At 52.7% G+C, this 26,164-nt stretch overlaps 3 protein-coding genes across 7 annotated transcripts in view; 2 read left to right on the top strand and 1 right to left on the bottom strand.

Moving 5' to 3' along the window:
* The window catches only part of TLCD3B (TLC domain containing 3B), a 33,111-nt gene extending 30,611 nt beyond the window's left edge, over positions 1-2,500 (bottom strand). Inside the window, exon 1 of the mRNA XM_030925669.1 lies at positions 2,259-2,500. The gene's annotated coding sequence lies outside the window, so the exon portion shown is untranslated. The remainder of the gene's footprint in view (positions 1-2,258) is intronic.
* Positions 2,501-2,579: 79 nt separating this feature from the next.
* On the top strand, positions 2,580-17,573 carry LOC115895231 (keratin-associated protein 10-2). 2 transcript variants are annotated; one of them, XM_030925014.1, is made up of 7 exons: positions 2,580-2,710; positions 2,958-2,993; positions 4,279-4,422; positions 4,667-4,822; positions 14,049-14,570; positions 14,740-14,822; positions 17,515-17,573. In XM_030925014.1, the coding sequence occupies exons 2-5, from the start codon at positions 2,988-2,990 to the stop codon at positions 14,160-14,162; spliced, it is 420 nt and encodes a 139-aa protein (XP_030780874.1). In that variant the 5' UTR covers positions 2,580-2,710; positions 2,958-2,987; the 3' UTR covers positions 14,163-14,570; positions 14,740-14,822; positions 17,515-17,573. The 2 variants fall into 2 exon arrangements, with proteins under 2 accessions (XP_030780874.1, XP_030780875.1); XM_030925015.1 differs by lacking the exons at positions 4,279-4,422; positions 14,740-14,822; positions 17,515-17,573 and having other exon boundaries at positions 2,700-2,710; positions 14,049-14,189.
* On the top strand, positions 14,740-20,695 carry ALDOA (aldolase, fructose-bisphosphate A). Of its 4 annotated transcripts, none has more exons than XM_030925011.1 (9): positions 14,740-14,822; positions 17,515-17,647; positions 17,731-17,942; positions 18,925-18,979; positions 19,097-19,257; positions 19,586-19,669; positions 19,780-19,954; positions 20,106-20,305; positions 20,393-20,690. In XM_030925011.1, the coding sequence occupies exons 2-9, from the start codon at positions 17,536-17,538 to the stop codon at positions 20,486-20,488; spliced, it is 1,095 nt and encodes a 364-aa protein (XP_030780871.1). In that variant the 5' UTR covers positions 14,740-14,822; positions 17,515-17,535; the 3' UTR covers positions 20,489-20,690. The 4 variants fall into 4 exon arrangements, with proteins under 4 accessions (XP_030780871.1, XP_030780870.1, XP_030780869.1 ...); XM_030925010.1 differs by having other exon boundaries at positions 14,814-15,102; positions 20,393-20,695; XM_030925009.1 differs by lacking the exon at positions 14,740-14,822 and adding an exon at positions 15,485-16,228 and having other exon boundaries at positions 20,393-20,695.
* The last annotated feature ends 5,469 nt before the right edge of the window (positions 20,696-26,164 follow it).

Raw genomic sequence — 26,164 nt, 5'->3', positions numbered from 1 at the left:
TGAGGAAGAGGTTTGAGGGGAAGACAGAGGGTGTCCCAAGCAGACGGATCAGCATCTGCAAAGCTGTGGAAATGTGAGACCCTACACACTGGTTCAGGAAGCTTCAGTAAATCCTATTGAAAGAACCAATGGGAAGTCAGGCACAGTGGCTCATGCCTGTAATCCCAGCTACCTGAGAGGCTGAGGCTAGAGGATCGCTTGAGCCCAGGAGTTCAAGACCAGCCTGAGCAACAAAGCAAGACCACATCTCTAAAAATTCAGAAAAAAAGGTTGGGCACGGTGGCTCATGCCAGTAATCCCAGCACTTTGGGAGGCCAAGGCAGGCGGGATTGCCTGAGGTTAGGAGTTCGAGACTAGCCTGGCCAACATGGTGAAACCCTGTCTCTACAAAAAATACAAAAATTAGGTGTGTGTGGTGGCAGTCGCCTGTAATCTCAGCTACTCAGGAAGCTGAAGCAGGAGAATTGCTTGAACCCGGGAGGCAGAGGTTGTAGTGAGCCAAGATCGTGCCATTGCACTCCAGCCTGGGAGACAAGAGCGAAACTCCATCTCAAAAAATAAGAATAAAAAATAAATCAGAAAAAAAGAACCAAGGGGGTACAAAATTTAATTTGTTTACATATATTTAATACCTGATCTCCCTCCTCTGGTAAAATGTCAGCAACATGAGGGTAGGAAGTTTGCCTTACTCTCTGCTAGATACTACAGCAGTGCCTGTTACCCACTGAGTATGTTGTGAATGAATAAAAGGAAGGTAGGCAGGGCACACAGTGGATGGTGTTGACTGTCTGCTAAAGCATTTGGGCTTTCTCCTGGAGTAAGTGGGAAGCCTTTGGAAGTTTTAAAGTGGAAAAGAAGCAAGATTTGATGTGGGTGGTAGGAAATCACTTTGACAGTGATGTGAAGGCTGTCAAAATGGAGTAAAAATGGAGCAGTGGGAGCAGATTGGAAAAAAATGTTGATAATTCCACACAATTAACAAGTAGCTTTGGTGGGGCGCGGTGGCTCACACCTGTAATCCTAGCACTTTGGGAGGCTGAGGATGGAGGATTGCTTGAGGCCAGGAGTCCAAGACAGCCTGGGCAACATAGTGAGACCTCCTCTACAAAAAATGTAAAATAAATAAATAAATAAATAAAAATTAGCCGGGCACAGCGGCATGCATCTGTGGTCCTAGCTACTTGAGAGGCTGAGGAAGGAGGATCACTTAAGGCCAGGAGTTTGAGAACAGCCTGGGCAACATAGCAAAACACCGTCACTACTTTTTTATTTTTATTTTTTATTTATGTATTTTTTGAGACAAAGTCTCACTCTGTCGCCCAGGCTGGAGTACAGTGGCACGATCTCAGCTCACTGCAGCCTCCGCTTCTCGTGTTCAAGCAATTCTCTTGCCTCAGCCTCCCAAGTAGCGGGGACTACAGACGCCCGCCACCACAACCGGCTAATTTTGTATTTTTTTTACTAGAGACAGGGTTTTGCCATGTTGGCCAGGCGGGTCTTGAACTCCAGACTTTGGGTGATCCACTTCCAAAGTGCTGGGATTACAGGTGTGAGACACCGTGCCTGGTATTCAAGGCTACTTTTTTTTTTTTGAGACGGAGTCTTGCTTTGCTGCCCAGGCTGGAGTGCAGTGAGTGGTACGATCTTGGCTCACCGCAAGCTCAGCCTCCCGGATTCACGCCATTCTCCAGCCTCAGCCTCCCAAGTAGCTGGGACTACAGGTGCCCGCCCCCATGCCCGGCTTTTTTTTTTTTTTTGTATTTTTAGTAGAGACGCGGTTTCACCGTGTTAGCCAGGATGGTCTCAATCTCCTGACCTCGTGATCCACCAGCTTTGGCCTCCCAAAGTACTGGAATTACATTCGTGAGCCACCGCGCCCGGCCCAAAGCTACATTTTAAAAATTAAAAATAGGCTGGGTGCAGTGGCTCACGCCTGTAATCCCACCACTTTGGGAGGCCGAAGTGGGCAGATCACCTGAGGTCAGGAGTTCGAGACCAGCCTGGTCAACATTGTGAAATCCCGTCTTTACTAAAAATACAAAAATTAGCCGGGTGTGGTGGTGCGCGCCTGTAATCCCAGCTACTCGGGAGGCTGAGGCAGGTGAATCGCTCGAACCCGGGAGGCGGAGGTTGCAGTGAGCCGTAATCGCACCACTGCACTGCAGCCTGGGCGACAGAGCGAGACTCGGTCTCAAAAACAAACAAACAAACAAATAAATAAATAAATATAAAATATAAAAAGTAGCTTTGATTTTTACAATATTCCTGAGCGGCAGGCTTTTCTCTCTTTTGCAGATGCGCAATGGCTTGGCAGGAGATACATCCAAGTCTTCGGTGTAGCCTGGGGGTTCAATCCTCCTGTGGCGCCCCACAACCCGGTGCCTCCTCCAACGTCCAGCATCTGATGAGGATCCGACCTAGGCTGGCGGCGGCGGGATTCGCTCTTCCCCTTGGGTCCTCTCAAGAAAGCCCCTAGGGCCGCGGCGGCGCAAAGCTGGTGTCAGCGGAAGCTCAGGCGGGAGGCGGGAGGCGTGAGGCGCGAGGCGGCGGGAGGGAGTTTGGGCCTCGGCGGCCGCCGTAAAACGCGCCGCTCTGGTCACCATGGCAACAGCTGGATGCGGCGAACGGTTTCTGGGCGGAGCCGGCGCCTCGGCCTATTGGACCCAGCTCGGCGCGGAATCCGTGAATTGCCCGCGGCCCAAGGGTGCAGGTGATGGGGGCGGACCGACCGGGGAAGCCCGGGGTGTAGGGACTGAAGAGGGGAGTGGTCTGGGGCGCGCTGGACCCTGCGAGGAAGGCGCCGCCTCGGATCCCCCGCCTCCCATTCCCCTTCCCGAATTCCACCCTCCGGCCCAGCGATGGCCTCAGTTTCCCCAAACAGGAAAGGGAAGGAGGGTTGGGCACCCCGGTCTAACGGTGCCTCTCAGCCCCTGAGACCCAGAACCTTCCTTCTGCAGCTCCCGGATTGACTGGCTCTGCCCTGCCCCATGGACGTAAGTCCGGGCCCCTTCCCCTCTCTGAGCCCCCTCAGCGCCCTGTCCTCACCCCGACTGGGCCTGCCTTCAAGCACGGACTGGGGAGGGGGCTTCTACCCAAAACAGACTACACCCTGCCAGCTCAGGACGAGAGCTGTGAGGAAGAGTGCCAGGAATGGACTTCCCACGGGAGAGCACATTTCTGGTATTCCTGGCAAGATGAGGAGGTTGACCAAGTAATCCAGGAGAAAAGGCATTTCCGGCAGAGGAAACAGCCTGGGGGTGAGAGGGAGGCTACAGCATTTGGGGAATTGCTAGGGCTATCATGTGTTTGGAAGAGAAGGAGGGAGAGAGGTAGGCAGGACTAAACTGGGAATTTTGTCACTGACATAAGTTTTAAGTGCCAGGTGTGGTGGCTGTCGCCTGTAATTCCAGCTACTGAGGAGGCTGAGGTGGGGGGATCGTTTAAGCCCAGGAGCTCGAAGCTGCAGCGAGCCATGATCTTGCCGCTGCATTCCAGCCTGGGTGACAGAGTGAGACACTGTCTCTAGGAAAAATGGCCAGGTGCGGTGGCTCATGCTTGGAATCCCAGCACTTTGGGAGGCTAAGGTGGGTGGATCACCTGAGATTAGGAGTTCAAGACCAGCCTGGCCAACGTGGCGAAACCCCCTCTGTACTAAAAATACAAACATTAGCTGGGCGTGGTGGCGTGCACCTTTTATCCCAGCTACTTGGGAGGCTGAAGTAGGAGAATCCCTTGAACCCGGGTGGCAGAAGTTGCATGAGCCGGGATCGCCCCATTGCCCTCCAGCCTGGGTGACAGAGTGAGACTCCATCTCAATAATAATAAAATAAAGAAAGAAAAGAAAAAGTTTTAAGTGAGTTACTGGGAGCCATTGATGGATTGTAAGGGAGGGAGGGATACACAAGGACATCTGGTATGGAAAAGGGGAAAAATTGCAGGTTGGATGACGGGCTGGTAATGTGGGCTGAGGGATGGTAAAGGAGTGGCAGGGGAGTCAGAGACAAGAGATCTCTTTGGAGAGGCATTCCAGAAGGAAAATCAGTAAGCGCTAGAAGACTCTAGAATGCAGAAGTGCTTGATAGTGCTAAACTGCAAATGATAGGGAAAAAGGCAGGCTCAGGGCACAAGATAATGAGTCAGGGTGTAGTCCCATTGACGCTCTCCCCACCATCTGGTGGCCGTTCCTCTCCCACCTACCTCCGCGTCCCTCATGGTATTCCCATGTTCCTGCAACCCCTCTCCACCTCCTTGTCACCCCTTCCTCCTGTGCTCGTCCAGGCCTCCTCTAGTCCATGGAATCCAACCCCGGCTCCTGTCAGCAGCCCTCCCCTGCTGCTCCCCATCCCTGCCATCGTCTTCATCGCTGTGGGCATCTATTTGTTGCTGCTGGGTCTAGTCCTGCTGACTAGGCACTGCCTGCTGGTGAGGGGTCTGGTAGGGGATAAAGGGTGGGCTCTGGGGAAGAGGCATTCCGGTAACCTGTCCCTTCATCTGCAGGCTCTTACCCTGAGACACTTGACATTTAGCCCTTGCATCTATCCGTTTTGTAGTACCAGGGGGTCCCTCCTCTCCTGTCCCCAGCCAAACCTTTTCCTGCCCCCTCGGGAAAGCTGGCTTGGCTGTCACTATCTGCTGCCTGTTCCACATCCTGAACCCTGTGATCTAGGCCCAGGGCTGCTGCGCGGATGGTAGCTCCCCCTGCAGGAAGCAAGGTGCCTCCGGGCCCCCAGACTGCTGCTGGACCTGTGCAGAAGCCTGCGACTTTCCTCTGCCTAGCCCGGCCCACTTCCTGGATGCCTGCTGCCCCCAGTCCACCGGAGCTGTGAGTTCCATTCCTACCCCCTGCCCCGCTGAGCCCTGATCTAGGTATGATCAGTGCATTCATTTTTTTGCTCAACAACATTTATTACTGAGCACCTTCTCAAGGCCAGGCACGGTTCCGGGGTGTGAGTCACGTGGAGACAGGTAAAAACAACCTATTAGATAATGTCTGGTGAAAGCTACTTGAAGAAAATAAAATAGGGTGCCAGCCGGAGAAAGGTGATGTGGGTAACAAAAAACAGCTCACACAGCTCCTTTCCGTTCACCGAATGAACTATGTTCCAGGTATAGGGCCTCTTTACTGACCTCATTGTGTTTTCCCAACAACCCTGAAAACTGAGTTTCGTTTTTTTTTGTTTTTTGTTTTTTTTTTGTTTTTTTTTTGTTTTTTTTTTTACTTTCCTCCTTCCAGAGCTGAGTTTTTTCTCTCTTTCTTTTCTTTTCTTTTCTTTATTTTTGTTGTTATTGTTTGAGACAGGGCCTCACTCTCTTACCCAGGCTGGAGTGCTGTAACGCAATCTTGGCTCACCGCAACCTCCACCTCCCAGGCTCAAGCGATTCTCCTGCCTCAGCCTCCTGAGTAGCTGGGATTATAGGCACACACAACTACCATACAGCTAATTTTTGTATTTTTAGTATAGATGGGGTTTCACCATGTTGGCCAGGCTGGTCTCAAACTCCTGACCTCAAATGATCCACCCACCTTGGCTGCCCAAAGTGCTGGGATTACAGGTGTGAGCCACCATGGCCTAGCCATGTTTGTTTTTTTTTTTTTGAGACAGAGTCTAGCTCTGTCACCCAGGCTGGAGTGCAGTGGTGTAATCTCAGCCCACTGCAACTTCCACCTCCTGGGTTCAAGCAGTTCTTCTGCCTCAGCCTCCTGAGTAGCTAAGATTACAGGCGTGCACCACCACGCCCAGCTAATTTTTGTTATTTTTAGTAGAGATGGGGTTTCACCATGTTGGCCAGGCTGGTCTTGAACACCTGACCTGGTGATCTGCCCGCCTCAGCCTCCCAAAGCAAAGTGCTAAGATTACAGGCGTGAGCCACTAAGCCTGGCCTTTTTTCTTTTTTTTTTTTGTTTTAGAAATAGAGTCTTGGTCTGTCACCCAGGCTAGAGTGCAGTGGCATAATCACAGTTCATTGCAGCCTTGAACTCCTGGAGAGCTGGGTATTTTTTAAAACCTATGTTTTTTCTGATTACAGAAAGTATTATTTACAAAGTATACATATAGAAATACATGGAAAGTACCAATCACTTTACAAACCTGCTGTCTATCCCAAAGTTGCTGTTTTATATGTTATCTCTCATATACTAATATACAGTACTATCACTGCTGTATTTTACTATTATTTGGCAAAAATGGGATGCTATCACGTAGGTTATTTCATCATACCTGCTACTGTCTCCCTATCCCCCACCTTTTTTAAGATATGATCTTGCTTTGTCACCCAGGCTGGAGTCCGGTAGTGCAATCATAGCTCACTGCAGCCTCTACCTCCTGGGCTCAAGCAATCCTCGCACCTCAGCCTCAGCCTACTGAGTAGCTGAGACTACAGGTGCATGCCACCACACCCAGTTAATGTTTATATCTTTCGCAGAGACGGGGTTTCATGATGTTTCCCAGGCTGGTGTTGAACTTCTGGGCTCAAGTGATCCGCCATCCTCAGCCTCCCAAAGTACTGGGATTACAGGTGTAAGCCACCATGCCTATGCCCAGCCTCTACTTGCCCTTTTTTTTTTTTTTTTTTTGAGACGAATCTTGCTCTTGTTGCCCAGGCTAGAGTGCAATGGTGCCATCTCGGCTCACTGCAGTCTCCACCTGCTGGGTTCAAGTGATTCTCCTGCCTCAGCCTCCCGAGTAGCCGGGATTACAGCGATGCGCCACCACACCCGGCTAATTTTGTATTGTTAGTAGAGACGGGGTTTCTCCATGTTGGTCAGGCTGGTCTCCAACTCCTGACCTCAGGTGATCTGCCTGCCTCGGCCTCCTAAAGTGCTGGAATTACAAATGTGAGCCACCGGGCTCAGCCTCTACTTGCCCTTTTTAACCTGACATCACACTTGGCCACCTATCCCTGCCTGTGCATGCAGACACATAGGGGTTACTGTCCCCCTCCTGCAGCGGGGAGTAAGCTGGCTTAGGGAAGTTTAGTGGCTTCTCCAGAGTGTTACGCAGGAGAGTTTTGCATCACAAATAGCTCCACAGCGTTAGCTGAAGTAGAATCCTCAGGGGAGAAGCCTGGCTTGCAGACAGGCCTATTTGCATTTGTGGGTTTAAAGATGTTAAATGTAATTGACCACCTTCCTGAGGAATGATTATTTTGGGCTCAGAGATTCAGACAGCAAAGTGCCTGCCCTTGGAGTGGTGACCTTCCTTCCCTAGGGCGGAAGGGGAGGATAAAAGCAAATTCATAACCTAGGCACACGATGACTGGTGCTAATCCCTGGCGTGTTTTCAGTTTTGAAGTAAATTGTGGAGCAAGGAGCACTTTTTCAGAAAATCGGCTTCTGGTTTCCCAGGGGCAGTCAGGAGAGGGGTCCCAGGGTTGGAGCTGAGGGGCAGAAGGGCAAAAGGAGGAGACCTTGGGTTCTGAAAACTCCTGTCGTGGCCTAGTGGTACTCACCTGTAATCCCAGCTACTGGAAAGGCTGAGGCAGGAGAATTGCTTGAACCCGGGAGGTAGAGATTGCAGTGAGCTGAGATCATGCCACTGCACTCCAGCCTGGGTGACAGAGTGAGACTCCGTCTCAAAAACAAAACAAAACAAAACAACCTCCTGTCTTATAGGAGATGCTCCATTATAAAATGATTTCTGGCCCCCTGTCCTGGGGATGCCGCCTCCTACTCCTTCTGTCTACTTGAAGTGAATAGCCAGGGACTCATCGCCTCGTTGGGAGAGAGGATGGGTGAGGTGCATTGTAAGGATGGACTGGGCCCTCCCACCTTCCCCAGGAACTTTAAAACCTGGAGACATCAGGGCCTGATCCTCTCCGGTTTCTGCTGGAGCTAGGAAGGGATTTAGCAGGGTGGAGGGCGGGGCAGATTCTTTCTGTCCTTGAGCTGCCTTTCCACAAAGTACATTTAAGTCCCTCCCTCTTCAGTTTTGTTGTAATAACAGCCAGGAAGGTTACAAATGTCTTGCCACGTGGCAGCTGTAGACACTGAGGCTTATGGAGGCTGGAGTGACTTGGAGGTTATATGACTGGACCAGCCGGAACAGAAACCCAGGTTTCTCTTCGTTACTGAGGGAGAAACCTGCCTGCTCGCCTGCTCTGCTTCTGTGGGTTATTTTTTTTTTGAGACGGAGTCTCGTTCTGTCACCCACGCTGCAGTGCAGTGGTGCGATCTTGGCTCACTTCAACCTCCGCCTCCTGGGTTCAAGCGATTCTCCTGTCTCAGCCTCCCGAGTAGCTAGGATTACAGGCGTGTGCCACCACAACTGGCTAATTTTTTGTATTTTTAGTAGAGATGGGTTTTCATCGTGTTAGCCAGGATGGTCTTAATCTCCTAACCTCGTGATCCACCCGCCTTGGCCTCACAAAGTGCTGGGATTACAGGCGTGAGCCACCATGCCTGGCCTGCTCTGCTTCTTTCATGTGCATGTTGCAAGGTTCTCATTCATTCATTCATTCATTGACTCACTCACCAAAGATTTATGGAGTTACTATTGAATTGACGCACTGTCTAGGGCCCTGGGGACTCAGCAGAAACAAGACAGAGAAGGTCCCCATCCTCGTAGGGCTTCCATTCTGGTGATGGAGAGAGAAATAACTAGGCCATTACAACAGAGGATGAGAAATGGCGTGCTCTGGAGCAGTGGTTGCTTAGCCCTGCATGTGGTCAGAAACAGGTATGGGACTTGAAAGCCAGGCATCTTAGGCCCCACACTCAGGTCTGGGCTGGGGCTAGAGTTTGTGAATCTTTTACAAGTTCTCACATGATTCTGATGCACACCAGGTTAAGAACCACTGCTGAGGGAAGAAGCTATGATAAGAATAGCTCTCTTTCTTTTTCTTTCTTTCTTTCTTTTTTTTTTTCCAGACAGGGTCTCCCTCTGTTGCCCAGGCTGGAGTGCGGTGCTCCCTCTGTCGCCCAGGCTGGAATGCAGTGGTGCGATCTCGGCTCACTGCAACCTCCGCCTCCCAGGTTCAAGTGATTCTCCTAACTCAGCCTCCCAAGTAGCTGAGATTACAGGCACCTGCCACCATGCCTGGCTAAATTTTGTATTTTTAGTAGAGACAGGGTTTCACCATGTTGATCAGGTTGGTCATGAACTCCTGACCTCAGGCGATCCCCCTGCCTTGGCCTTACAAAGTGCTGGGATTACAGGCGTGAGCTGCCGTGCCCGGCCAAGAACAGCTCTCTTTCATCCAGCACTCACTACTTACCAGGCATCATGCTTAGTTCTTTCCACCAATTCCCCAAAATGACCTTATGAAGTAGGTGTTATATTTGTTCATTTTATTTTATTCTTTTTTTTTTTTTTTTTTTTTTTTGAGAGAGTCTTGCTCTGTCGCCCAGGCTGGAGTGCAGTGGAGAGATCTCGGCTCACTGCAAGCTCTGCCTCCCGGGTTCACGCCATTCTCCTGCCTCAGCCTCCCCAATAGCTGGGACTACAGGTGCCCACCACCACGTCCAACTAATTTTTTGTATTTTTAGTAGAGACGGGGTTTCACCATGTTAGCCAGGATGCTCTCGATCTGACCTTGTGATCCGCCTGCCTCAGCCTCCCAAAGTTCTGGAATTACAGGCGTGAGACACTGCGCCCAGCCTATTTTATTCTTTTGAGATGGAGTCTCACTCTGTTGCCCGGGCTGGAGTGCAGTAAAACAATCTCGGCTCACTGCAATCTCCACCTTCCAGGTTTAAGCAAGTCTCCCACCTCAGCCTCCCGAGTAGCTGGGACCACAGGCATGTGCCACCATGCCCAGCTAATTTTTGTTTGTTTGTTTGTTTTTTAGACAGTCTCGCTCTGTTGCCAGGCTGCAGTGCAGTGACATGATCTTTGCTCACTGCAACCTCCGCCTCCTGGGTTCAAGCGATTCTCCTGCCTTAGCTTCCTGAGTAGCTGGGATTACAGGTGTCTGCCACCACACCCTGCTAATTTTTTGTATTTTTAGTAGAGACGAGGTTTTGCCATGTTGCCCAGGCTGGTTTCGAACTCCCAAGCTCAGGCACTCCACCCGCCTCGGCCTCCCAAAGTGCTGGGATTACAGGCGTGAGCCACTGCACCCGGCAATTTCTGTATTTTTAATAGAGATGATGTTTCACCATGTTGGCCAGTCTAATCTTAAACTCCTGATCTCAGGTGGTCCGCCCGCCTCGGCCTCCCAAAGTGCTGGAATTACAGGTGTGAGCCACTGCACCCAGCCTTAGGTGTTATATTTGTTGCAGAAATGAGGAAACCGAGAGCTGAAAACATGAATTAGCCAGGCTGAGGTTCAAACCGAGGCCTTACTGACTCTAGGGGCTGAGCTTTAACCATCTCTATGATGATGGCTGGCTGTCAGAGTCAACGGGAAAAATTCAAGTGAAAAACTCTCCTGAGAGCCAGGAGAGACACAAGGGTTAACAGTCTTGCGGAGTCCTTGTTTAATGTACTTAAACAGCAGATTCCTTCCAGAAGCCACATGGCTGCTTGTAACAGTTGAGAAATCCATTAGCCAGTTATTAATGACAAGATCTAAACCCTTCCAAGGGAGAGAGCCAAGAAATACTTTTAATACCCTCTTTTCTGAGGTAATGGCAGCAGAGCCTCTCTCAGCCACGGAATGATGGTGTGGTCCTTCAAAAACCCGCAGAAGCGATTTCATCCCCACACTGGGACTCCCTAGAGACACCCCAAATCACACCCTCATCAAACACAGGAAAATCAGTTCTCTCTCCCTTCCACCATGACAGTTCTAGCCTCCCACCAGGAGGCAGTTCTGTTGACAGTAACACAGCCCAGTTCAGACCCCTGTCCCTGCAGGTGGCAGGTCCCCTCCCCTCACTGCAGCCCCTAGTGACATCTGATCTCAGCAGCCATCTGACACTGCACCCCGAAACCTCAGCTATTGGAAAGGTCATTCCCCTATTCCTGGCTTGGCCAAGTTTCTGATTGAACTGTACAACTGTGACTGTCACTACCTCTGCCTCTGGCCTCAAGGAGCCAGTCTTCTGTCACACAGCCATCCTGGGCCACTTCAGCCATTTGGCCTGACTCCAGCCCATGCCTAAGGCAGCTGCAGGTCATCCCTGTCCCAGGGGAGGACAGCAGTGCACTGGATAGACCAGTTCTCCCTTCTTGCCTCTAAGTACATGCTGTTCCTATTCCCCAAGAGACAGACCTTGTTTCCTTCAGGAGCTGAGAAGCCCTCTTCTTTCTTCTTTGCCTGAAGAAGGCAAATGATATGCTTAGATTCATCCATTCATTCAGCATTCATTTATATCTCAGACGCCTGCTGAGCATAAGTCCTGTGCTAGCTCAGTGGAGAATATGGGATGAGCTGCCCCCGCCCTGGCAGACCCAGAGAGAGGCTGATGCTCGTGGCACTGGGAGGCAGAGGGCTCAAGGGGGATCGCAGGCAGGACTGTACATCCCAGCTCCAGTCTCATCACTTGCCTCTCTGTCTATGCCTCCATTTCCTTTTTTTTTTCTTCTGAGACCAAGTCTCGCTCTGTCGCCCAATTGCTTGGGTTCAAGAAATTCTCCTGTCTCGCCCTCCCGAGTAGCTGGGACTCCAGGCGCAGGCCACCACACCCGGCTGATTTTTTTTTATTTTTAGTAGAGATGGGGTTTCACCATCTTAGCCAGGATGGTCTCGATCTACTGACCTCGTGATCTGCCCGCCTCAGCCTCCCTAAGTGCTGGGATTACAGGCGTGAGCCACCACACCCAGCTTCTTCTTTTTTTTTTTTTTTTTTTTTGAGGCAGAGTCTTGTTCTGTTGCCCAGGCTGGAGTGCAGTGGGTCGATCTCGGCTCACTGCAACCTCTGCCTCCCAAGCTCAAGCGATTCTCCTGCTTCAGGCTTCTGAGTAGCTGGGATTACAGGTGCATGCCACCACGCCCAGCTAATTTTTGTGTTTTTAGTCGAGAAGAGGTTTCGCCATGTTAGCCCAGCTGGTCTTGAATTCCTGACCTCAAGTGATCCGCCCACCTTGGCCTCCCAAGTTGTTGGGATTACAGGCGTGAGCCACCTTGTCCAGCCATCCATTTTCTCTTTTGTAAAGAAGCCCATTACTCAGGATTCTGATAATTAAAAGATATAAGGCCGGGTGCGGTGGCTCACACCTGTAATCCCAGCACTTTGGGAGGCCAAGGTGGGTGGATCACCTGAGGTCAGGAGTTCAAGACCAGCCTGACTAACATGGTGAAACCCTGTTTCTACTAAAAATACAAAAATTAGCTGGGTGTACTGGCGGGCACCTGTAATTCCAGCTACTCAGGAGGCTGAGACAGGAGAATCACTTGAACCCGGGAGGCAGAGGTTGCAGTGAGCTGAGATCCTGCTATTGCACTCCAGCCTGGGTGAGAGAGCAAGACTCTGTCTCAAAAAAAAAAAAAAAAAAACCCAAAAACAAACAGATCTAATTCTTTTGAAAACATTAGTCCGGGCGCGGTGGCTCAAGCCTGTAATCCCAGCACTTTGGGAGGCCGCGACGGGTGGATCACGAGGTCAGTAGATAGAGACCATCCTGGCTAACACGTGAAACCCCGTCTCTACTAAAAAAAAATACAGAAAACTAGCCGGGCGTGGTGGTGGGCACCTGTAGTCCCAGCTGCTCGGGAGGCTGAGGCAGGAGAATGGCATGAACCCAGGAGGCGGAGCTTGCAGTGAGCCGAGATCCGGCCACTGCACTCCAGCCTGAGCGACAGAGCGAGACTCCATCTCAAAAAAAAAAAAAAAGAAAGAAAAAGAAAACATTAAAATTGGTTGGGTGCAGTGGTGCATGCCTGTAATCCCAGCATGTTGGCAGACCGAGGTGGGTTTAGCCTAGGAGTTTGAAACTAGCCTGGGCAACATGATGAAACCCTGTCTCTACAAAAAAATACAAAAAATGGGCCAACCATGGTGGTTCATGCCTGTAATCCCAGCACTTTGGGAGGCCGAGGTGGGCAGATCACCTGAGGTCAGGAGTTCAAGACCAGCCTGGTCAACATGGCAAAACCCCTTCTCGACTAAAAATACAAAATTAGCCAGGTGTGGTGGCGCATGCCTGTAATCCCACCTACTTGAGACACTGAGGCAGGAGAACCACTTGAACCTGGAGGTGGAGGTTGCAGTGAGCCAAGATTGCACCATTGAGCTCCAGCCTGGGCAACAAGAATGAAACTCTGTTTTGAAAAAAATATATATATATATGGCAGGGCACAGTTGCTCACTCCTGTAATCCCAACAGTTTGGGAGGCCAAGGCAGGTGGATCACCTGAGGTCAGGAGTTCGAGACCAGCCTGACCAACATGGTGAAACCCCCCATCTCTACTACAAATACAAAAATTAGCTGGGTGTGGTGGCTCACACCTGTAGTTCCAGCTACTTGGGAGGCTGAGGCAGAAGAATTGCTTGAACCCAGGAGGCGGAGGTTGCAGTGAGCTGAGATCGCATCATTGCACTCCACCGTGGGCAACAGAGTGAGACTGTGTCTCAAAAAAGAAAAGAAAAGAAAAGAAAAATATGCAAATTGCCATTTTCAAAGATACCTGGAAAGATTTTTTAAATCATTCATGAATGCGGTCTGTTCCTTGCAGAGAGCAGATGCACAAAAATAGTGAATGAGACCCTATAGTTTGGTCTCATGCTAAAGAAGTCCATAAAGCCCACAAGTCATTTTCATGATGGACAGAAGAATGTATGTGCTTTCTCTGTCTACTGCCTCAACTGCACAGACCCCGGGACTGTAGCAGAACCATCTTTTGAGCTTGACACCGGAAGGCCCAAATTCTAGCATGGGACCCAGGGCCAGTTGATCTCTGGTCCTCAGTCTTCTCACCCATAAAATGCGAAGGAGAGAACCCCGAATCGTTGCTTCTAGCTCCTGAACTCAGTTGTTCAGAACAAGGACTCATTGCTGATTTTTCACCAGCACAGGGAATTGCTCTTGTTTCTGGGAATGATGGACAGTACCCTCTGTTCCACTGGGCAAGTGGAACTTCCCAGGCCTCTCTGTTCCCTTCTCCCCTTAGAGAGCAACAGGCTTGGCCCCATCCCACCTCCCTCACCCCTCTCTCTCCTCCCTCAGGACTGGGCACCTCACTGCCCCCGCTGCTGCCCACTCTGTGACTGTGCCTGTACGTGCCAGCTCCCCGACTGCCAGAGCCTCAACTGTCTCTGCTTTGAGATCAAGCTCGGATGAGAACCCAGGGCCCCTGCCCTCTGGGGAGCGGCCAGCCCCCAGGGCCCAGTGTGGGCCCTCCTCCCTGAAGAGCCTTTCTCCAGGCCACTGGAACCACAAATGGCCTGCCCAGCACCCAGGCCTGGGAACTGGAAGTGGCAGTGCGGGGCCTGGCTCCCTGCAGCGCAGGACTCTTGGCCAACTGGACGGCAGCTCCTCTGGAGGGCCAGAAGAGAGAGGGGCTACTGCTCGGGCAGGTGTCCCGGCTCCCCTTCCCCTCCCCACGTCAACGATTCTGTTTGAAGGTGGGCAGGGGGGTGGCGCTGCTCACCACACACAAGTGTTATAGGAGGAGCCTGGCCCTTGAGTACCGGGTACACAAGGGTGCCCGACCACCCTCCGTCCACGGACTCTCGGTTATTTTAGGAGGTGAGTGTAGTGCCAGTATCTGCTCTCCTTCCTAAAAAAAACCAGGGCTCCAGAGAATCAGAACAGCCACCATCACGGCAGGGAGTCGGGGGAGGAGAGAGATTAGGAGTCAGAGAGGGTGGCAGGAGGCCACGTGATCTGAGTCCCCTCACCCCTTTCCCTCCCACAGGCCCCTGGCCAAAGATTTATTTCTCTTGACAATCAAGGGCCTCCGTCTGGATTTCCAAAGAAGAAATTTCCTCCGAAGCACCGGTGAGTGGGCAAGGGCTCCCTCCCCGTCAATAGGGCCGACCCAAGGCTTCCTCTCCCTTCCTCCATGCCGGGCCCCAGGCTGGTGTGAATGTCAGGGGCTTCAGGTTTCCCTAAATATAGGTCCCTGCCAGAGAATCTGTGGCGGAAAAAGGGCAGGGGTCATCGGAGAAGGTCGGGGACACGTGTGGGGCCGGCAGGAGCCGCCTTATAACCCAGCCCGGGCACCCCTGGCTCACTCGCTGCTGACCAGGCTCTGCCGGCTCCTTCAGCCTTGCCGCAGGTGGGCCCCTTGCAGGACCGGGCCGGGGTGGGGATGGGGTTGGGCCGACAGGGTCCAGATGGGTCCGGGTGAGGAGGGAAGACTTGGACGGTAGGAGCAGGGGGCTAAGCATCTGGGAGACAGATCAGTTCGGGAATGGAGTTTATTTTGGAGAAGGAAGTCAGGCGCAAGGTGGACGTTTGGCAGGAACTGTGGCCCCGCATGCCCGAGGCCGAGCAGCCGCCGGTCCATAGCCGCGCATTCTGGTTTTCGGTGGCGCAGACTACCAGCCTGGCTGCGGCGGCCCGGGCGGAGAGCGCGCACGCATGCGCGACCCAGCCCGGCCGGCCGGCCTGCCCGCCCGGAGCTCGCACCAGGAGGCCTCGCCTCTGCGCTGCGCCAGCTCCGCTGCCCTCTCGCGCTCCCTGCGCGTCCTCTCGCTGCCCTTTCCTCCGCCTCTGTTACGCCTGGGCCAGTGACTGGGGATCGGCTCCGCGCGGATCCAGCCCGCGGGCGAGGCAGGCTGACGCACGACTGCGCGATGTGGCCCCGATGGTGGCACGCGCTGCAGCCGCGAGGCCCGAAGGGCCGCGGGCCCGGCCTGGGCGACGAAACTCAGCCTCCTTAGTTTCCGACTCTTCCATTCGCATCCCCCACTTCCCGGTCTCCCCCTTCTCCAGTGCCAACATTCTGGCTGAGTCACGGCGCCCCAGAGCGCGCCAGGCTCGGGGGAAAGGAGCGGAGGGGCGGGCCCTGGCGACCCGCGGGATGTGGCCCGAGTCACGTCCGAGGGGGGTGGGGAAGGATCGTGTTCTCGGCGCCCGCCCCTTCCTACTGCGGCCTCTGGGCTGTGCCTCCCAGGGGCGGTCCGTAGCCCAGTCTATCGCCTGCAATTGGACGCCACCCGCTCCTCGTAAAGGAAAATGCTCGGCGGGGGGCGGAGTGGTGCCTTTAAAAGGCCAGGCGCTGCCTTCCTCCTTCCCGCCCCCTGCGCCGCCCCCTCCGAGGCTGAATCGGCTGCGTTCCTCTCGGAACGCGCCGCAGAAGGGGTACTGGTGACGAGTTCCGCGTTCGCACCCTGAGTCCACTCGCCAGCCCGCCGCCCTCTGCCGCCGCACCCTGCACACCCGCCCCTCTCCTGTGCCAGGTGAGCGTCCCTCTTCACGTGCAGGGACCAGGGACCTTGGAGAGGGATCTTGGGGGCAGTGGCGGGTTGGGCGTCCTCGTGGAGCACCCCCACCCCATGCCAGCGTCTCCCTACTACCAGCCACACACAGGCTCTCTGGCTCCTCCAGCCTGAGGTCCCATAACTGCGCAATGCAGCGGCAGTGCGTGCTGACTCATGGCGGGGGAGGAAGCCGGATGAGATGAAGGACCATTCCCCTCCCGTTTTCTTGCAGGGACCCCTGTGGCAAAGGATTAGGGCCCCTTAGCCCTGGCGGGGATCCTAAGAGCCACTGAGGGGTGGGGGCTGGCCCGTGTACAGCCCCAGGGTTCTTGCAAGCTGGAGGTTGGTTTCTGCCCTGGGAAACGGGGCGCCCCTCGTGAGGAGGGGAAACCCCTCGACGGTGCTTGATGCCCCATTAACACTTTCCCTGTCTCTCCTTATCGGTCGACCTTGATTCTGAGCCCGGAACAGCTGCAGCCGTGCGAAGCGACAGGCGCATTTTTCAGGGGAAGGCCCTTGCCCCGTAGGAACAGTGACGACGGCAAAGCTTACCGCTTTCCTTGCCTCGGGCTAGGGCTTGTTCGGCCGCCCTTTCCTGGGCTTCTCGTTGCTCTCTTATCTTTTTCCTAATACCCCTTTCCTACCACCCGCCCCCTCCCTTGTGGGAAGAGCCTGACCTTGGGATGTCCTTGAAGACTTGGAGCCCGGGCCAGCCCTGGGATCTTGGGTGGATTGGAAGAAACACCCCAGTGGCAGTCAGAAGAGCTGGGTTCTAATCTCAGATCTGGCTCCAGGGTTGCTGTGTGGCTTGAAGCACAGACCTTTCCCTTATCTGGGCCCTTTCCCACGAGGGTGTTGGGCCCTCGGCTCCATTCAATCTTTACATTCTAAAATACTCCGGTTCGGTTTTGTTTTCAGGCAAGGTGACCCCATGGCAAGGCGCAAGCCAGAAGGGTCCAGCTTCAACATGACCCACCTGTCTATGGCTATGGCCTTTTCCTTTCCCCCAGTTGCCAGTGCGCAACTCCACCCTCAGCTGGGCAACACCCAGCACCAGACAGAGTTAGGAAAGGTACAGGGGCAGGCCTAGCATAGGGAAGTTGGGCCTACGGGAGAGCTGGGGACCAGAAGCGCCCCAGGGCCTGCTGGGTGTGGGGCAGGGGAGGTTGGGAATGTTTCCCTGACCTCCAGGCAAGGAGCCCTGCTCATTGGGAGATGATGGGAAACCCCAGCTAACTAGTCCTTCCCCTGTTTCCTGTACCCAGGAACTTGCTACCACCAGCACCATGCCCTACCAATATCCAGCGCTGACCCCGGAGCAGAAGAAGGAGCTGTCTGACATCGCTCACCGCATCGTGGCACCCGGCAAGGGCATCCTGGCTGCAGATGAGTCCACTGGTGCGGGCAGGAGACAGAATGGGTGGAGGGTGCAGGGTTAGGAGTGACAGGCTGGTCCCCTAATTCCCATGTGGCACTCCCAGGGAGCATTGCCAAGAGGCTGCAGTCCATTGGCACCGAGAACACCGAGGAGAACCGGCGCTTCTACCGCCAGCTGCTGCTGACAGCTGACGACCGAGTGAACCCCTGCATTGGGGGTGTCATCCTCTTCCACGAGACACTCTACCAGAAGGCGGATGATGGTCGTCCCTTCCCCCAAGTTATAAAATCCAAGGGCGGTGTTGTGGGCATCAAGGTGAGGGGCAGGGCCTCAGGACGTGAGGTTTGAGATGGAAATGGAGGAAGGAAATCCAGGTTAGTGAGGCAGGGAATGAATGCTGGATTGGAGGCCTAGAGACTTGCATGGAGCCTGCTTCAGGCTTAGGGCATTTACTCGACATTTTTAATCCTCACAGTTCTAAGAGAACAGTATTATTCCCCTTTTACAGATGAAAATCTCAGAAGCTCAGGGAAGTGAAGTGTTTTGTTCAGAGTAAGTGGCAGAGCCCCAGTCTCCTGACACCCAATTCACTCAACATTTCTGTTGTCAAGTAACATCCCAGTGTATCCTGTCTCAGAGGATTGTTACTAAGTGAACTAAGTGAAAATATTTTAATTGTAACTAAGTATTTTAGTAACTAAATATTTTAAGTAGGTTTTTTTTTTTTTTTTTTTGAGACAGCCTGGCTCTGTTGCCCAGGCTGGAGTGCAGTGGTGCGATCTCAGCTCACTGCAAGCTCTGCCTCCCAGGTTCACACCATTCTCCTGCCTCAGCCTCCCGAGTAGCTGGGACTACAGGCGCCTGCCACAACGCCCAGCTAATTTTTTTTTTTGTATTTTTAGTAGAGACGGGGTTTCACCGTGTTAGCTAGGATGGTCTCGATCTCCTGATCTCGTGATCCGCTTTTCTCGGCCTCCCAAAGTGCTGGGATTACAGGCGTGAGCCACCGCACCCGGCTTAAGTAACTAAATACTTTAATTGTAACTAAGTGAAAATACTTGCCAGCCCTGAGATGCAATTTAAGAGATTAAGTAAATTTGGGGGAAGACTGGGGCTAAAGAAGAGGAAAGAGGTTCATGCCCAGCTACTTAGGCTGAGGCAGGAGGATCACTTGAGCCCAGGAAGTGGAGGCTTCAGTGAGCTGAGATCCCACCACTGTACTCCAGCCGGGGCAACAGTGGGAAGGATACTGGAGGTCATTTCCTGTGTATTAATGCTGTTACCCCGACCCCAACAGGTAGACAAGGGCGTGGTTCCCCTGGCAGGGACAAATGGCGAGACTACCACCCAAGGTGAGAACTGTTTGATTCTCTGCCCTACGAACCCAACCAGAGTAGGTTTGGGTGCCAAGAGGAGTGGAAACCACATGCCCCTCCGCACCGTGCTCTGACCCCTCCATCTTCTCTTAGGGTTGGATGGGCTGTCTGAGCGCTGTGCCCAGTACAAGAAGGATGGAGCTGACTTCGCCAAGTGGCGTTGTGTGCTGAAGATTGGGGAACACACCCCCTCAGCCCTCGCCATCATGGAAAATGCCAATGTCCTGGCCCGTTATGCCAGCATCTGCCAGCAGGTGGGCCTGCAGGTCCCCAATAGGCCACCTCCCACCTCATTTGGTTCCAGTGTCGTTAACTTGCCAGTCACCTGCCATGATGCCTATCTCCCCTAAAGCAAGCATCAGTTTTGGCCCATGGAGGACACTCAAGGGCTGTTCGAGGCAGAGGGGCTAAGGAGGGATTGTGGGTGAATCTGAGGAGGCGCCTGTCTCCTGTAATCTGCTGAGGGCTTTGAAGCCTGAGTCCCTGGCATCATCGAGATACGGTTTTCAACAATGACTATGGAGAGCTGTAGGTGGGACTCCAGGTTAGGAGGCCTCAGTGACCCTGTCTCTCACCCTGCAGAATGGCATTGTGCCCATCGTGGAGCCTGAGATCCTCCCTGATGGGGACCATGACTTGAAGCGCTGCCAGTATGTGACCGAGAAGGTAAGTGACTGCCTGCCTGACCAGTGCAAGGTGACTGGGCGGGGACCCTGGGGCTAACCCCTATCCTCCCCTCCACCCCACTACTCCACCATGCCCCTGCTCTGCTCCAGGTGCTGGCTGCTGTCTACAAGGCTCTGAGCGACCACCACATCTACCTGGAAGGCACCTTGCTGAAGCCCAATATGGTCACCCCAGGGCACGCTTGCACCCAGAAGTTTTCTCATGAGGAGATTGCCATGGCGACCGTCACAGCGCTGCGCCGCACAGTCCCCCCGGCTGTCACTGGTGAGGCCCACACTCTCATCTTGACCTCTAGGCAGTAGATGAGCTCTACCCACAACCCTATGCCCATTTGGACGGATTTCCATGGCAGCTTCTACCAGCTCCTGCCAGCTTCCTGGGTCTCTGACCACAGCCTCTCGTCCCTGCTCTACAGGGATCACCTTCCTGTCTGGAGGCCAGAGTGAGGAGGAGGCATCCATCAACCTCAATGCCATTAACAAGTGCCCCCTGCTGAAGCCCTGGGCCCTGACCTTCTCTTATGGCCGAGCCCTGCAGGCCTCTGCCCTGAAGGCCTGGGGTGGGAAGAAGGAGAACCTGAAGGCTGCACAGGAGGAGTACGTCAAGCGAGCCCTGGTAAGGATAGGCAGGAGCTGGGCAGGGTCTCTGGGTGGACGGGACTTGGAGAAGAGTCCTTCTCACTCCACCCCTCTCCCCACTTAGGCCAACAGCCTTGCCTGTCAAGGAAAGTACACCCCGAGCGGTCATGCCGGGGCTGCTGCCAGCGAGTCCCTCTTCATCTCTAACCACGCCTATTAAGCAGAGGTGTTCCCAGGCTGCCCCCAACACTCCAGGCCCCGCCCCCTCCCACTCTTGAAGAGGGGGCCTCCTCCTCGGGGCTCCAGACTGGCTTGCCCGCGCTCTTGCCTCCCTCGTGACAGTGGTGTATGGTGTCGTCTGTGAATGCTAAGTCCATCACCCTTTCCAGCACACTGCCAAATAAACAGCTATTTAAGGGGGAGTCGGCCATCCGTGTCTTGTGTCTAATGCAGGGAAGGGCCTGGGGAGGCAACAGAGCCCAGAAGAAGAAAGAGCCCCTGTTCTCTGTTCTTCCTTTCGGGGCAGTAAAGGGGTGAAAGGGGAAAGGACCTTCCTGCTCTGTTTTATACTTGGCCAGGGCTTTGAGAGAGGCTGAGAGCTTGTGACATTTTCTTCCAGCCACTACAGGCTCTGACCCTTCACCTAGCAGCATCAGATAGGGCTCACAGCTGGGGAGTATGGTTGTAACTGCTCATGTCTTAGGAGGCTGCAGCCTCAGCCTCACTTTTAGGCCCAGAACTCAAGGGGGGCAGAAGACCCCTGTGACAGAAACCCACTAATTAGCTCACTTCCTGAGTGACATGAGCTAGGCAACATAATGGGTGTTCTATATGAGTAGATGCTGTTATTTTCAACTTATACCTAAGGCTCTTTTGCCCAAGATTGAACTGTTTCTTGGTGGAAAGGATGCTCAATGCATATCTCTTGTTTTTTCTTTTTTTTTTTTTTTTGAGACAGTCTCACTCTGTCACCCAGACTGGAATGCAGTGGCACGATCTTGGCTCACTGCAACGTCTGCCTCCCAGGCTCAAGCAATTGTCCTGCCTCAGCCTCCTGAGTAGCTGGGATTACAGGTGCATGCCACTATCACCTGGCTAATCTTTGTATTTTTTAGTAGAGGCAGGATTTCACCATGTTGGCCAGACTAGTCTCCAACTCCTGACATCACATGGTTCTCCACCTCAGCCTCCCAAAGTGCTAGGACTACAGGCGCCCGCCACCACACCCGGTTAGTTTTTTTGTAGTTTCAGTAGAGACGGGGTTTCACCGTGTTAGCCAGGATGGTCTCGATCTCCTGACCTCGTGATCCGCCCACCTCGGCCTCCCAAAATGCTGGGATTACAGGTGTGAGCCACCGCGCCCGGCCATCTTTTTTCTTTTTGAGACAGAGTTTCGCTCGTCGCCCAGGCTGGAGTGAGATGACACAGTCTATGCTCACTGCAACCTCCCCCTCCCGGGTTCAAGTGATTCTCCTGCCTCAGCCTACATAGTAGCTGGGATTACAGGCGCACGCCACCACACCCAGCTAATTTTTGTGTTTTTAGTAGAGATGAGGTTTTGCCATGTTGGTCAGGCTGGTCTTGAACTCCTGACCTCAGGTAATCCGCCCGCCTTGGCCTCCCAAAGTGCTGGGATGATAGGTGTGAGCCACCGCGCACGGCCTGTTTTCCCATTTTAACAGGAGATGGAATTAGAGAGGGCTTCTTAGTCTCCTTTGGGCTATGGAATCCCATAAAAACCTTGAATTGTTTCCAACACCCCCTTGATAATGCAGATACAGAAGTTTAGCTGTAGAGCTCAGGCACCAGGTCAAGAACTGAGCCTTTGCAGCTGCTGCTTTCCACGAAGCTAGAATGAGCGTGCAGTGCCATTACTTTGAGCCCTTCCCCAATGACCCAGGCTGGGGTGTACAGTAACTGCATCAGCTCTCTGGACCTAGAGAATATTTGCAGTGATTCAGGTAGAATGGACTTACCTAGAACCTTCTACGAGTATAAAAACGTGGTCCTAGGCTGGGCGCAGTGGCTCACGCCTATAATCCCAGCATTTTAGGAGACCAAGGTGGGCGGATCATGAGGTCAGGAGTTTGAGAACAGCCTGGCCAACATAGTGAAACCTCGTCTCTACTAAATATACAAAAATTAGCCAGGCATAGTGGTGTGCACCTGTAGTTCCAACTACTCGGGAGGCTGAGGCAGGAGAATTGCTTGAACCCAGGAGGCGGAGGTAATGGTGAGCTGATACTGTGCCACTGCACTCCAGCCTAGGCAACAGAGCCAGACTCCATCTCAAAAAATAAAAATTAAAATAAAACCTGGTCCTTCCCTTTTCTGCATATTTTGTTTCTATTGCCTACATCTAAAACAAAACCAATCACTATTATCCCCCCAAACTTTGGATTTATTTGTCTGCCTAGCCTCATTAAACTCTGGGAAACACACTGAAGTGAAGCAAATAAAAATTGAAGGTCAGTAGAAGACGGCAAAGGGGACATTCCAAAAGGGAACGTGCAGAGGCTCAGAGACTGGAGAGACTGTTTAAAGATCAATAGTTTCAGCTGGGTGCGGTGGCTCACACCTGTAATCCTAGCACTTTGGGAGGCCAAGGTGGGCAGATCGCGAGGTCAGGAGTTCAAGACCAGCCTGGCCAATATGGTGACCCCCCCCCCCCCCGTCTCCACTAATAATATAAAAATTAGCTGGGTGTGGTGGTGCACGTGCATAGTCCCAGCTACTCAGGAGACTGAGGTAGAAGAATCGCTTGAACCCAGGAGGTGCAGGTTGCAGTGAGCTGAGATTGCGCCATGGCACTCCAGCCTGGGTGACAGAGTGAGACTCCGTCTCAAAAAAAAAAAAAAAAAGAGACTAGAGAAGCAGAGAACATCGTATACCAGTTTGGGAGTTTTGGACTTTATATTTTTTGAGACGAAGTCTCGCTCTGTAGCCCAGGTTGGAGGGCAGTGGTGTGATCTGGGCTCACTGCAACCTCTGCCTCCCAGGTTCAAACGACTGTCCTGCCTGAGGCTCTCCAGAGTAGCTGGGATTACAAGCGTGCGCCACTGCACCTGGGTAATTTTTTTGTTTTTATTTTTTTTTAGTAGAGATGGGGTTTCACCATATTGGCCAGGCTGGTCTTGAACTCCTGACCTCAGGTAATCCGCCCACCTTGGCCTCCCAAAGTGCTAGAATTACAGGCGTGAGCCACCATGCCCGTCCTGGACCTCTTAATTTTATGATAATCTGAGTTCCCAAAAGAGTAATTGATAGAAAAAAAACTAGACCTGAGGACACAACTTTCTAAGTTCAAATTTCTTTTCTTTTTTTTGAAAGGGCCAGGCTGGAGTGCAGTGTCACAATTTTGGCTCACTGCAACTTCCGCCTCCCGGGTTCAAGCAATTCTCCTGCCTCAGCCTCCCAGGTAGCTGGGACTACAAGCGCACCACCAAGCCCAGCATTTTTTTTTTTTTTTTAATAGTAGAGACCGGGTTTCACCATGTTAGTCAGGCTGATCTCGAATTCCTGACCTCAGGTTATCGACCTGCCTTGGCCTCCCAAAGTGCTGGGATTACCCAACCGGTTTCAAATTTCTTATTATTTGTGTTTATAGACTGGGTCTCTGTTGCCCAGCCTGGTCTTGAACTCCTGGGCTCAAGTGATTCGCCTCGGCCTCCCAAAGTGCTGAGATTACATGCTTGAGCCACCACACCTGGCCCCGGATTCAAATTTCAGTGTAAAACCCCCAATCCACAGTTATACAAGCAATGAACGAGTTATTTAACCTCTCTGAGCCAGTTTCCTCCTCTTAAAAAAGGCATAAACTTTCACTCAATAGAAAGCAACTAAGAAGCCGGGCACGGTGACTCAAGCATGTAATCCCAGCACTTTCGGAGGCCGAGGCAGGTGGATCACCCAAGGTCAGGAGTTTGAGACCAGCCTGACCAACATGGTGAAAGCCTGTCTCTATTAAAAATGCAAAAATTAGCTGGGCGTGGTGGCGGGTGCTTGTAATCCCAGCTACTCAGGAGGCTGAGGCAGGAGAATTGCTTGAACCCAGGAGGCAGAGGTTGCGGTGAGCCAAAATTGCTCCATTGCACTCCAGCCTGGGCGACAAGAGCAAAGATCTGTCTTAAAAAAATAAACACATGAAAATACAAAAATTAGCCAGGCATGGTGGCGCCCAGTACTCAGGAGGCTGAGGCAGGAGAATAATCGCTTGAACCTGGAAGGTGGAGGTTGCGGTGAGCCAAGATTGCACCACTGCACTCCAGTCTGGGCAAGAAACCAAGCCTTCGTCTCAAAAAAAAAAAAAAAAAAAAGAAGAAGAAGAGGCGGGGAGAGGTGGCTCATGCCTGTAATCCCAGCACTTCAGGAGACCGAGTCAGGTGGATCATGAGGTCAGGAGATTGAGACCATCCTAGCTAACATGATGAAACCCCATCTCTACTAAAAATACAAAAAATAAAATAATTGGCCGGGTGCGGTGGCTCACGCCGCTAATCCCAGCACTTTGGGAGGCCAAGGCAGGCGGATCACGAGGTCAGGAGATCGAGACCATCCTGGCTAACATGGTGAAACCCCGTCTCTACTAAAACATACAGAAAAAATTAGCCGAGCGTGGTGGTGGGCGCCTGCAGTCCCAGCTACTCAGGAGGCTGAGGCAAGAGAATGGCGTGAACCCAGGAGGCGGAGCTTGCAGTGAGCCGAGATCGCGCCACTGCACTCCAGCCTGGGCGACAGAGCAAGACAGCGAGACTCTGTCTCAAAAAAAAAAAAAAAAAAAAAAAAAAGATAAAGCAACTAAGAAATGTCAAGGGGACCATTTTGGAATCAGAGAAGTCATGCTGATTGAGGCACAGGCTTGGCGTGGGAAAAGTGGATTCCAATATGATAACTTCTGAAGTTGTCCATGGCAAATATTTCTCTGACGGCAAAGGAAGAGATCCGAACCGGGATTCCCTCATCCATTGAACAAGTATTAACAAGTATTTTATATGCCTACTGTGCCAGGCCTTATTCTAACCACTGGGGCTGCAATATTTAAAAAGACAAAGTTGGATCCTCCAAGGATTGTGGTGGGGAAGACTGACAAAATAACAAAAATGTATAACATTAAAAAAAAAAAGTGTAATAAAGTTACAAAGCCTAGCCCCAGCTCTGCTTGTTTCCCTAGCTGAAATGGAGGATGGCCGGGCGCGGTGGCTCACGCCTGTAATCCCAGCACTTTGGGAGGCCCGAGGCGGGAGGATGGTTTGAGACCCAGGGTTCGAGGTGACAATGAGTTATGATAGCCCCACTGACTCCAGCCTGAGCGACAGAGCGAGACCCTGTCTCTAATTTAGGAAAAAGAAAGTTGTGGCCGGGCGCGGGGGCTCACGCCTGTAATCCCAGCACTTTGGGAGGCGGGAGGGGGGGCGGGGGCGGATCACCTGAGGTACGGAGCTCGAGACCAGTCTGACCAACATGGAGAAACCCCGTCTCTGTTAAAACTACAAAATTAGCCCGGCGTGGTGGCGCATGCCTGTAACCCCAGCTACTAAGGAGGTTGAGGCAGGAGGATTGCTTGAACCCGGGAGGCGGAGGTTGCGGTGAGCCGAGATCGTGCCATTGCACTCCTGCCTGGGCAACAAGAGCAAAACTCCGTCTCAAAAAAAAAGAAAGAAAGTTGTTAAAACATTTTTATAAAATGAAAGGGGAGGGGACTGATCTAGGGTTTCTAACAGCCTCCACATCGCCCAACAACAGAGCCCACAAAACTGCCCGTGGCGGCTACCGGGTTCCTCCAGCTTCTTCCCCATCTCTGTTTGGGGAAGTGGTGCAGGGGTCGCTGCGAAAGAGGGAGAGGAGCGTGTATGACGCCACATCCGGCGCGCGGCGGAACTGGCCTCTCTTTGCTTCC

This window comes from Rhinopithecus roxellana, chromosome 20 (assembly GCF_007565055.1).
Source record: "Rhinopithecus roxellana isolate Shanxi Qingling chromosome 20, ASM756505v1, whole genome shotgun sequence".
Taxonomy (NCBI): domain Eukaryota; kingdom Metazoa; phylum Chordata; class Mammalia; order Primates; family Cercopithecidae; genus Rhinopithecus; species Rhinopithecus roxellana.
This window is presented reverse-complemented; position numbering and strand designations above follow the sequence as displayed.